Below are 11,770 nucleotides of genomic sequence, written 5' to 3'. Positions count from 1 at the left end.
GTAACGCGGGGAAAGGCTAACCGTGTTCCAGTCTCCGGTTGTTTCCCTGGAGGAACCTGCCCGGGGCTGACGCCTGGCCCCACTGCCACCCCGGGACCAGCAGGAAGCCCCAGGTAGAGCAGTGGGAGGACCCCGGCGGCGCCACGGGGCCCAGCTGCCGGAAGCGCCTGGGGCCAGCTGGGCGGAAGGGGGCGGGACTTGGGGGGGCGCGCCGGAGGTTGCTAGGCAACCGCGCGGCGCGACGTTCGAACGGAAGCGATGAACCAATCAGGAAGTCCGGGGCGAACCATTCCGGCGGAGGTGCGGGGGTTCTCACTTCCCTTTCCTCCGAGCCCCGGGGACCTCGGCGCGCTGGGGGCGGCTGTCGCTTCCCAGGGCCTCCAGCTCGGCTCGGTTGCGACGGACGGCTCCGGAGAAGCCCCCCCGAGGGCTCCCTACGGAGGGAGTGGCGGCCGTCCGGGTCGCGCGCGGCGGGAACGACCACTGCCTCCCGGGGTCCGAGCTGTCAGCCGGCCCCTCACCGGCGCCGGCGGAGCCGGGACACGCCTTCGCGGGCTCCAGGTGAGCGCGCGGGGCCGGGGCGGGTGCGGGCCGGGCTCCGGGGCTCGGCGGGTGCCCGTCCTCGCGTGACACCTGCGCGCCGTGGCACAGCTGAGCACGGGGGCTCCGGGGCGGGAGTCCCGCAGAGAATCCACTGCTCGTCTCTCGGCGCTCCCTGGCAGCCTCAGGGCCAGGCGGGTCTGGATTTTCCCCGAGAGGCCCAGAAGGACCGCGGGTGGGCCCTTCCCCAGCCCCTTGTGGTAGGGACGGGGCCTGGGCGCCCACCCCCGCGTCCGCGTCCCGGGGTATCGCTAATGCCCGTCTGCCTTCCCGTCCCCCGGAACGTCGGAGCTGGACTCAGGGTTCACGGGGCACCGTTTGCACCATTTGCATCACCAGCGCTGCCCCCTCAGAGGGTCTCTTTCTGAGGGAAGCGGATGGACTGACGGTGCTGGGGTATAGTGGGGTGAGAGGAAGAAGATTCTCTCACTCTAAGTGTCTCTGCTGGCTTCTTGGGAATCTGCCCTAGGTTGGGGTAGGGGAGAGGGGCCAAAGTCCCTAGTCAGCCGAGACCTGGAGTTGGGAGTAGGATTAGGACCCTCCCAGGTGGAGATCTAATTTGGGCTGGGCCCTCTGCCTCCTGGGATGCCCCTCCTGCATTTTGGCATTTTGTAGGCGTGGGGGGGGGGCGGGCGGGGGAAACCGAGGTTCTGAGAATGTAAACCCCACGGCCATAGTCACAGACTTGTCAATGCAGGAGTCTAGCTTCAGTCTTGACATCTAGAAGCCTGTCTGCAGTCTCTTCAGAAGGGAATTTCTGACCTCTCCTGGGGATTCTCTGCCTCTGGCCTTTGGAAAAGAGCTTGGGGAACTCAAAGAAAAACCAATCTTTCCATTCATTCTTGCAGCCCACCTTGGCCTTCACTGACCACGTTTGTTTTTCCCTGTGGCTTGGTCCCATTCATGCCCTACCTAGCTTACTTATTAGCCAGTTTCTAATCTTCCCCCTGCTGGAAGGTGATGCAAGGCTAATAATGTGGGGATGAGGCAAGTGAGGGACTTACCGCTTAGTGCAAGGTGGGTTTTTTTTTGGGGGGGGGAGGGGATGGACAGTAGTGGAACTTGAACTCAGGACCTTGTGATCTCACCTGGCTTTGTCACTGAAGTCCGGCACTCTACCACTTGAGCCATACCTCCACTTCTTGCCTAATTTGTTAGTTCATTAGAGATAAGGGTCTCACGGGCTGAATTTTCAGCATAGGTTGGCTTTGGACTGAGATCCTTCAATCTCAGATTCCTGATTAGGATTTCAAGGCATGAGCCACTAGCCCTAGACCAAAGTTTTAAAAATTTTGAGCCATGTATTTATTTACCTCACTGAAAAAGCATTAAATAGATACACTTAAGATGATTAAACATACGTAATGATTAGATATGCATACAACCATGAGGTCACTGTCCTGGTGTGATCTGTTGCTGACTTGCTGTGACACTGGACATGTTTCTTCACATTTTGGGCGGGACTGGTGAGCTCAGACCTAGGCAGAGGGTAGTGGAGGGCAGGAAGTGGGCATGGCTGTGGGTTCTTCTCAAGCTCCACCTCTCCTCTTCCTGTGTGCCAGGCTCTTGCCTAAGGCCTCCCTTGTAGCCTCTCTCCCTGCTTGGCATTCAGTCCCCACCGCAAGGTCCTTTGTCCCCAATTTTGCAATCTCTGGTATAAACCGAGGCTGGAAGACTGAGTTAGTGAAGGTGTGCATAGAGGTACGCCACGCAGGCAGGAGCTTGGTGCCCTAGGCATCCACTCCCACACCCCTCCCACAGTCTTCTCATGCCTCCTTCCTGAGGATTGTGCCAGGTAGACTTCTGGGCAGGCCAAGACAGGAGTGTTGAGAAGACTCCAGAAATAGCTTGGGCTGGCACAGCCCGGGAGGCTGTCCAGTGGGGTGTCTCTGACCTGGACAGCTGGCTGAAATGGAGCGGGGGCTGCCCTGCTGGCTGGAGCCTTTCTGATCCTCCTCCGGGACAGGCCAAGACCTCTGTCTCTCCCAAGTCTAGACTTGGCTTCCAGGATGGGACTGAGAGAAGCAGGTGGAAGGAAGGAAGGGGCGGGTGGAGGACACGATAAACACCAGAAACCACACCTCCGACCCCTGAACCAGGGCAAAATTCACCCCACACCTTGAGCACTTGGGGCTCAGTGCTTTGTAAGTGTGAGTGACTTCCCTCCATTCTGTAAGGTAGTTACCTCCACGAGCTTTCCACCTCCCAGGGGGAAGCAGAGTGCAAGAGGGACCCAAGACTTCACACAAGGTCACGCAGAAATGCAATTTGAATCCAGGCAGCCTGGCTCCTTATTCTGCACTGTGTATATGCATGAGCATGTGTATATGTGTCACATGATACTGACTGTCTTAAATTAAACCCTCCACCCTAGTACTGACTGAGGTTTGAGTTTCGGACCTCTGGCTCACAAGCTCAGGCTTGGCTTGCTTGCTAGGCTGGAACTCTGTCTCTTAAGATTCCTCTGTGTGTGTGTGCGTGTGTGTGTGTATGTGTGTATGTATGTGCGTGCACACGTGTGCACGCGTGCAGGCATGCATGTATGCCAGTCCTGGGGCTTGAACTTAGGGCCTGGGTGCTTTTGTGCTCAAGGCTAACACTCTACTACTTGAGCCATAGCTCTACTTCCAGCTGTTTTTTTGGGTGCTTTATTGGAGATAAGAATGTCAGACTTTCCTGCTCCTACTGACTTTGAACCTCAGTCCTCAGATCTCAGCCTCCTGAGTAGCTAGGATTCCAGGAATGAGCCACGGTGCCCAGCTTCTATTTCACCTTTTGTGTATCTTCTTTCTGAGAATGGGGAGATGTCTCACTAACTTTCTACCATATCCCAGAGCGCTGGGACTAGAGGCATGCGCCACCATGCTTGGCTCCCCTTTGCAAATCATGGGGAGATGTCCACTCCAGTGGTTTTACTCTTTCCCCTGTCTCCTCTTAGACTTGGAGCCCTCAGGAGCCGTGGCCAGTCTTCTGGTGATAGCCTGTCCTAGGAGCTGTCCCTGGAGAGCCTGCTTGGCAGAGCAGTTTCCCCAGATCCCACTTTGGTGGGAATTATTTTGCACAGGCCTCATGCTTGGGGTGGGGAATGCACTGCCTTGGGGAAACTGAGGCCTGGAGATGTTTGCTCTGCAGAAGGCTGGCTCTGGAGCCCAGCTGTACCTGCAGAGGAAGCAGTGGTAGGACAGAGGAACTGGGGGATGCCGAGCTGCCTCTGTGTCTTTGAAGGAATAATCAGGCTGGACTAGAAGTGGCAGAGCCCAGCTTGGAGGGTGGCGGGCTTGGGGCCAGAGGAGGAGTCAGCTGGGCTCAGGTGCCAGCAGCTAGGTGGGAGAGGGAGCTGGGGGAGCTGGTACCCTGGGACTCAGGCTTTTATTCTTCCCATCCCAAGATAGTGATTAATTACAAAGGGAAAATAGCATACACAGGGGCAATTTGGCAGTCAGAGCCCTAGCTGGGGAGTCAGCTGATCCCCAAGATTAGGACACACTGTTGTTACACAGAATAAGCTAACGTGTCCCCCCTTCTTTTCATCCCTCCCTCTCTCCCTCCTTCTTTCTCTCCCTTTTAAATTGCGGTAGGATTAAAGAAGACAGTAATGAGCTGGGAATAGTGTCTCATGCCTGTGATCCTAGCTGCTGAGAAACTGAGATCTGAGGGCTGAAGTTTGAAGTCAGCCTCAGCAAAGCTGTGAGACTCTTGGCTCCTGCTAACCAGCAAAAAACGAGAGCTGGAGGTATGGCTCCAATAGTAGAACTCTAACTGTGAGTGGGAAAAACTAATAAGCACATGAGGCCCTGAGTTCAAGCCCCAGAACCAGTGCAGGAAACAAGACAAAACAACAAAATCCCACTATTAAACACATACATCGCAGTGGTCTGTCTGTGTCTCATTCTAGCCACATGGCCAGTGATGTTTCCTGTCATTTTTGTCCTGAAGGGAGAAACATGGGAGGGTGGAGGAAGTTCCCGGACAGACATGAAGGATAAGGGAGTACTCAGAAGGACACGGGGTGAGGGTTGGGGTGAACCTCTCAGGGTGTCTGGGAGGCGTTGTTGGAGAAGCTGACATTTGATGTAAGTCTAAAAAAGTGTAGGCAGAGAGCAGTTGGTGCAAAGGTCCTGGGGCAAGGCAGACCTTTGCAGGTCAGGGTCTGAAGACAGGGCTTTGTGGCTGGAAGAGGGGAGAGGTTGTGCATGAGAAGGGAGGCCTGGGCAGGGACCTGGCCTTGGAGGGCCAGAGGGGCCTGTGGGGAGGCTGGACTTTTTGTTTTTGTGCTGGTATTGGGGCGTGAACTCAGGGCCCTGAATTTTTTGCCCAAGGCTAGCACTCTACCACTTGAGCCACAGCTCCACTGCTAACTTCCTTTGGTATTTAATTGGAGATGTGAGACTCACAGGCTTTCCTGCTTGGGCTGGCTTTGAACTGAGACCTTCAGATCTCAGCCTCCTGAGCATCTAGGATTACAGGTGTGAGCCCCCATGCCCAGCTGAGGCTGTGGTCTTAGTCTAAGAGTTAAACAGAGTGGTAATGAAATCAGGTCTTTTGGGACAATACTGCATTTCTCTCCTTTTACAGCTGAGGAAACTGAGGCTCAGCACCACAGCCAAGGTGGGCTTCCAGAGGTGTCTTTTCTTCCTGGGGCCCAAGCAGAATCTGTAGATGCCTTAGGAGTTTCCTGAGGGACTTGTCTGGCCAAAGCCAGAAGCCTTAAGGCCAAAGCCTTAACACTAGAAACCCTCCCTGGACCCAAGCCAGGGTTCAAATCCTGGCTTTGCCATTTGCAGGCTGTATGACCTCAGGTGGGAAACCTGACCTCTCTGTACCTCAGGTTTTTTTTTTTTCCATCTGTAAAGTGGGGTAATGCACAGAGCAGGTATGAGGGTGTAAGGAGTTAGTATGTCTGTGAGAGATCGGAGCAGAGCCTGACGCAGACAGTGTACGAGAGGAGGCAAGCCTTCCCATTTTACCAAGGCCCGGTGCTGATCTCCTGCCCTGGCCTCAGCATCTTAGCGCCCACCTGAGCGGCCAAGGCTAGCAGCTGGTGGGGGTGGGGGGTGGGGGTGAGGGGGTTGGTAAGGAGCGCTGGTCCCCCTGTGGTGCTGGCTGCAGGGCCCCTATGAGGTTTAAGGGCGCCCATGCTTGGCCCCCGAGCTCCAGGGCCCCACCATGGTGCCGTCCTCACCGCCTTCTCTCAGGCTTGCACAAAGCTGTGGCAGCTAGGCATGTCCAGGCCCATAGGTGGCACGCCTGGTTCACAGCGGAGGCCAGCCACCTGCTCCGGGTGCGCCGGGTGGCAGGGAGGCGTGGTCTGGAGGGAAAGTTCCTGGGCTGCAATCCCCCTGGTAAGTTTGAGCCAGTGACTCAGCCTGCCCCAGCCTGGGGCTTCCAGGAGTCAGAGCACAGACGCTGGCACTTCCTTACTGGGGAGTCACTTCAGCCCCCCCTTTAACCGGGAGGTCACTGACACAGACGCCATCCTGAGTGTGTGTACTGGGGACTCTGCCACCTGTGCAGCAGGCTGGCCTGGCTCTCGGAAGAGCCTTGTGGGTGGGCCTGGGGCTGACTGGACCCCCGTTACAGTCCAGCAGTTAGCACCCAGGGCCCAGTTCCGGTCTTTTCCTGGCTTTCTTCCCCCTTTTTGTGTGACATTTTGGCCAGCGGGTTCACCTGCCTGAGGCCGCCGGAAGTTGCGCAAACTTGGTTACCTGAGCCAGGTGGGCTGGGCTGGAGGAACGCAGCAGCCAGAGGAGCTAGGTAAGTGCTGGTGGGAGCTGGTGGGGGCTAGGACTGGGATGGGGGCGCCTGGCTCAGGGTGCCAGGCCCTCCCAGGGTGCCAGGGTGCCACGCCCTCCCTGGGTGGCAGGGAATTGGTATGTGCTGGCCTTTGGCCTTGACTGGACCACACAGATCATTTGAAACACAGGCCAACCCAGGCTCAGAGAGCGGCAGGGGGCCGTGGCTGTCACACAGCCCTCGTGTTGGCCCTGCGGTCCCTGGGGCTTCCCAGGAGTGAGAGATGGTAGAAGCTAAGCTGAGATTCTGAGTTCCCCTCCGTGGCCCCCTGAGGTTAGAGCAGGTGCCATTGGTGGGGGGGGGGGGGGCAGAGGCCCAAGGCGCAGCCGAAGTGTTGGCGTTCAGAGTCTTGGTGGCAGCATTTGAAAATCCCTGGGTAAGGTGTGAGCCCGGGAGAACAGGCCAGCCTGGCGCTGGGACCCTGGTGACCCTTTACAGGACAAGACTCAAAGCCACCCTGCCAGCTGTCCCTGTAAGCGGAGCTCCTGCAGGACAGTGTGCTGCTTAGCCCCCGTCCATGTACTTGGGCTGTCACAGGCATAATTCGAAAGGAAGCCAGCCAGCCTGGTTGGTGGGGCGCCACTCACCCACCGGCTCCTTGGGTGTGGTGACCTGCTTGATCTCTCCAGGATTCTGGTGACCCGCTGGTGCACAGGGAGGTCTATTTTTAACTTTATTTCACAGATAAGGAAAGCAAGTCTGTTAAGAGGTGGCAGCTGCTTGCGCAAGGTGCACGGCAGGTGGGCAGGTGGGCAGGCCTGAGACCCTGAAGCCAGGTTCACATCTGTCCCTGAGCCTCACTGCCCAAGGGGGCTCTGGGGTCAGTGGGTAACTGGCAGGAATGGCACCCTGAGCAGGGTTCTCAAGGGGCTTCTGCCCTGGCCCTGCTTTTTGGACCTCCTTCCTCTTTCCCTGTGGTGCCTGGGGAAGGACCCGCCTCCCTTTCTGCCACCACTGACGACGGGTTGAACTGGTTTGGGTGGTGGGGGGTGCAGGCGGGGGTGGGGCGCAGTCTGGCTACTCACAGGGCTTAGTAGGGCCGCTCTTCTAGTTAGACCGTCCCTGCCTGAGGTCTCCTGGGGGTCTACTTGAGTGGGGTGATCCTGCCTTCCCTGTCTACCCTGGGAGCAGCAGCAGCTGTGAGCCAGCAGCCCCCAAGGGCCTGTGGCCGGTTCCCTGTGGCTGCCCAGCTCCCTAGCTGGGGAAGGAGGAAGCCGATGGAGAAGGACAGGTACCTTTGCAGACAGGTTTTATTTGCCTGGTAAATGCAACATTGCACAGATTATTACTGATTATGTGCATAGCTAAGAAGCCCTTCACTTTTGGGGCTCCAGCCTCCTGGCATACTATCCCCATAGCCTCGGCCCTCAGGCCTGCTCCTCTGCTCCATAGCTCTGCTGGTTCAGGGCTGGCTCCCGAGTCATTTCAACTCAGTGAATATTGGAATACCTAGTGTCATGGAGCTGGGAGCTGATGTGATTCAGGACCGTGTGTGTGTGTGTGTGTGTGTGTGTGTGTGTGTGTATGTGTGTGTAAAAGTGTAACTGGGGCTTGAACTTAGGGTTGTGCTTTAGCCTTTTTACTCAAATTTGGTGCTCCACTATTTGAGCCATACCTCTACTTCCTGCTTTTTGATGATTAATTGGAGATTAGAGTCTCCTGCCAAGGTTGGTTTTGAACTGCAGTCCTCAGATCCCGGCCTCTGAGTAGCAAGGATTAGAGGCGTGAGGTGCTGTCTCTTTGAGTCTTGTGAAGGTTGAGGAGTCGGGTGGGCAGTGGCTATTTAATTGGGCAGTACAGGTCTAGGTGGCCTGAACAGTAAGTTGACTTGGGGGTGCTTTAAGTACTCATTTAACTCTGTTTCCCAGAGGAGGTTTTGAACTTCTGTTTCCAAGGGGTCTAAGGGGCTGCAGTCTTCTGGCCCTGGGCCTTGTTTGGAAACAAGCCTGGGGTGGTGGGCTGGATGCCTGGCAAGCTGACATGTGATGCTTGGGCATCCATGTAAAGTGCATACACAGGCACAGGCTCCATAGCCTGTGAGCCCCACTCCTGTGAGGTCTGGCTCCTTCCAGCCCTTGGAGCAGCAGGGCTCAGGTGGGTCACTGTGGGCCCCACCTTGGCATCCCATCCTGGAAGCTACAGTGTCTGGCCTCCAGTGGGGCAGATGCTCTGCTCCTGTGCCCAGGGCCTGGCATGTCCAGGCAGATGGATGGCACCTAGGGCTTACTGCCTGGGTGGGTGAGGAGGAGAGGTGGTGCCAGACTTCTGTGGGCAGTCTAGGTGGGGTGTGGGGCTGGAGCCCCTCCTCCTGGTCATTTTACCACCCCAACCCCCATTTCCTTTCCAGCTTGCCGGGTGAGCTTAATTTAGCAAGGGATTTCCTCCTTCAGCTCCGATTTCCTCAGTTTCCCCATGTGCAAAGTGGGGCTTCAGGGGGCACGCTGAGGTGGAACTGGGTGTGCTTAGCATGGAGTCTGGACCCTGCTCTGCTCCACTTAAAATCAGCCCTGCCTGTTCTTTCTTCTCCAACGCCTTTTTTACTCTTCCTGCCAGCGCTGGGCCTGGTTGCTCCCCGCCCCTTAACGCTGGGTGGGCGGAGGGAGGAGTGGGTGTGGCCACAGCCCATCAGCTGCGGCTGTCTACCTGCTTATTGGTTCCCTGTGAGGCAGGGGCGTGGCCTCTCCCTTATATAGGGCTGGCTCCTCGGCCCCAGGCCGGCTCAGCTGAGCCTTTGTCTGTGTGCCCTCAGCCTCGGTTTCTTCCCTTCCCTGCAGCGGTAGCTTGTCTGCTTTCTGCGGCTCTGACCCCCAGTTCTCCGGCCTCCTAGGACTGAAGCCCTCCGGGGAATGTGACAGCCATGCCTGTGGACACGCTCAGCCCGGGAGCCCCAGCCGCGCCCGCCCTACCTTTCCGCAAGCGGCCCAAGATTCCCGGCTACCTGCTGCGCAGGCCGGTGGACGGCGGGGCCCGGAAACCCAGCGCGGTGGAACGCCTGGAGGCCGACAAGGCCAAGTACGTCAAGAGCCTGCACGTGGCCAACACCCGCCAGGAGCCTGTGCAGCCCCTGCTGTCCAAGCAGCCGCTGTTTAGTCCCGGGACTCGCCGTACAGTGCTCACGCCGAGCCGCCGAGCGCTGCCTGGTCCCTGCCGCCGGCCCCAGCTGGACCTGGACATCCTCAGCAACCTCATCGACCTGTGTGACAGCCCCGTGTGCCCCGGGGAGGGCAGCCGGACCCCCGGGCGGGCGGAGGGAGCCCACCCGGCCCCCCCAGCCACCCCTCCACGCCCCCCGCCCAGCACGGCTGCGGTCCGCCGCGTGGACGTGCGCCCCCTGCCTGCCTCACCTGCCCAGCCCTGCCCGTCGCCGGCGACCACCGCCGCCTCCAGCCCAGGCCGGCCGCCGGGATTGCAGCGCTCCAAGTCGGACCTGAGCGAGCGCTTCTCCAGGGCGGCGGCTGATCTCGAGCGCTTCTTTAACTACTGCGGCCTGGACCCCGAGGAGGCGCGGGGCCTGGGGCTGGCGCACCTGGCGCGGGCCAGCTCGGACATCGTGTCCCTGGCGGGGCCCAGTGCGGGGCCCGGCAGCTCCGAGGGCGGCTGCTCCCGCCGCAGCTCGGCCACGGTGGAGGAGCGCGCCCGGGAACGCGTCCCCTACGGCGTGTCGGTGATCGAGAGGAACGCCCGCGTGATCAAGTGGCTGTACGGCCTCCGGCAGGCCCGCGAGACCCCGGCCGCCGAGGGCTAGGCCCCCTGGGCCGGGATCCGGGATCCGCGCGGGATCCAGCGCGGAGGGCAGCCGACCCGGGACTTCTGCATCCATTTCCTGCTTCCAGACAGACCGGAGGCAGCTCGCTTGTGTGAACCCGCGGAGGAGGCGCAACCTCAGACCCCGCAGGTGGCATCTGACAAGGACCTACCCCGCAGCCCAGCCGGTGGCCCTGGCCCCCTTCCCCGCGAACAGGGTTTCTGACAGCAGTGTGCTCCTGCTTGGCTCCTCTAGTAGGGCCGGGTTTGGGGTGCTGAGCCCTCCCCACTGAGAGGAAGGGGCCAAACAACCTACCAAGCCTGCCTAGCCAAGGAACTCTATTTCCTCCTCCTTTCCTTGGCCTCTGGCCTCTCCTGGCTTCTGCTTCTTTACCCAGCAGGCCCTGGCTTCCTGGGAGCTCATCTTGGAAGGGGGCAGGGAGGGGAGAGCATTTGTCTACTGGTCTTTGGCAGATGGTCTAGGTGGGTAGACTACAAGAAGACTTGTTAGGAGACTGTGCAGCTCTGGTTTCTCTTCCTTGTTAATAAACACAAATGCTTGTTTCTCAAGGGCTGGGCCTTCAGACTCTTCTATGTCCACAAGGGGAAAGTCTCTAGAAGTCCTGGGATGGAGTCTTCAAAACTTAGTAATTGTTCACCCTAAGACCTGGGGGGTGGGGGGGGGTGGGGAAGGTGTCAGTGGCTGGCCTGGCCTGGGAGACTTGCTGTTCCTTCACAGCAGAGAGGAGATGGGTTCAGCCTGGGACAGGGGGGGTCAGGGCTTGAAGGGGGAGGGGTCTTTCTGTTGTAGCAGAAGGGGACATTGAGGAAAGGCCTGCAGGGGTGGGCAGGCCCTCCCCAGCCTTGGAGGTCAGGAAGCTTGGGGAGGACACCCAGGCCATAGTGGGAGTTCATGAAGGAGGTGGGATGGGGGCCAGCAGCACAGGGTGAGTGGCCTTGCCTCTCTGGGTGATCCTGACCAAGCCATGCTCCTTCCTGGGCTCCGTGGAGAGGCAGGCTGCACAAGCCTCCTTAGGTTAAGGCGTCGGGTCCTGGGGCCTTGGTGATATATTCTGGAGGAAGGGGCAGAGGGGTGGGAGGTGATAGTGAGCTTGGAGGGCTTACTTCTGGTGGCCTCCCAGGTTAGTACCTTGTAGCTGGAAGACACTACCCTGGGCTGCTAGGGCAACTAGACCCAGTACTCAAGGGGTGACAGCCCAGGTCAGCCTTGCCTGCCCCCAGGGTGGGAGTGGGGAGGTTAGATGGTGTTTCCTCCCTCAGGCTGCCTCCTTCAGCTGCAACTTTGAGAAACAGGAAGCGATAGCGAGGCCCTGTAGGGCCCATGCGGCTTTTATTTTAGGCAGAAAGAGTTGATTTCCGCTAAGCTGTTGACAAACATACAGGTCAGCCCAGTTGTCTGTCTTGGTTCACAACCAGCCCTCAGGAGTCTGGGTTGGGTCTGAGCAAAAACTGGGGAAACTGTGTAAAGAAGGAAGGCAGTTGCTGTGTGAGAATGGTCTCTGCCCCCTCTGGATACAGTGTGTAGGAGCCAGGCCTCCTGAGTCTCCATGCTGCAGGAGAGAGGGGTCAGGGAGGGCAGCCAGGCCAGCTGGGCGTGGTGGCACCTCAAGGT

The 11,770-nt window shown here is 58.6% G+C and overlaps 1 protein-coding gene across 2 annotated transcripts; it reads left to right on the top strand.

The window, feature by feature from the left end:
• The first annotated feature begins 337 nt into the window (after positions 1 to 337).
• Fam110a (family with sequence similarity 110 member A) lies at positions 338 to 10,707 on the top strand. 2 transcript variants are annotated; one of them, XM_048348947.1, is made up of 3 exons: positions 338 to 561; positions 6,057 to 6,354; positions 9,168 to 10,707. In XM_048348947.1, exon 3 carries the CDS (start codon positions 9,251 to 9,253, stop codon positions 10,136 to 10,138), a length of 888 nt encoding a protein of 295 aa, XP_048204904.1. In that variant the 5' UTR covers positions 338 to 561; positions 6,057 to 6,354; positions 9,168 to 9,250; the 3' UTR covers positions 10,139 to 10,707. The 2 variants fall into 2 exon arrangements, with proteins under 2 accessions (XP_048204904.1, XP_048204903.1); XM_048348946.1 differs by lacking the exon at positions 6,057 to 6,354.
• The last annotated feature ends 1,063 nt before the right edge of the window (positions 10,708 to 11,770 follow it).

Source organism: Perognathus longimembris, chromosome 6 (assembly GCF_023159225.1).
Source record: "Perognathus longimembris pacificus isolate PPM17 chromosome 6, ASM2315922v1, whole genome shotgun sequence".
NCBI lineage: Eukaryota > Metazoa > Chordata > Mammalia > Rodentia > Heteromyidae > Perognathus > Perognathus longimembris.
The sequence above is the reverse complement of the archived record's forward strand: the minus strand, read 5'-3'. Positions and strand labels throughout refer to the sequence as shown.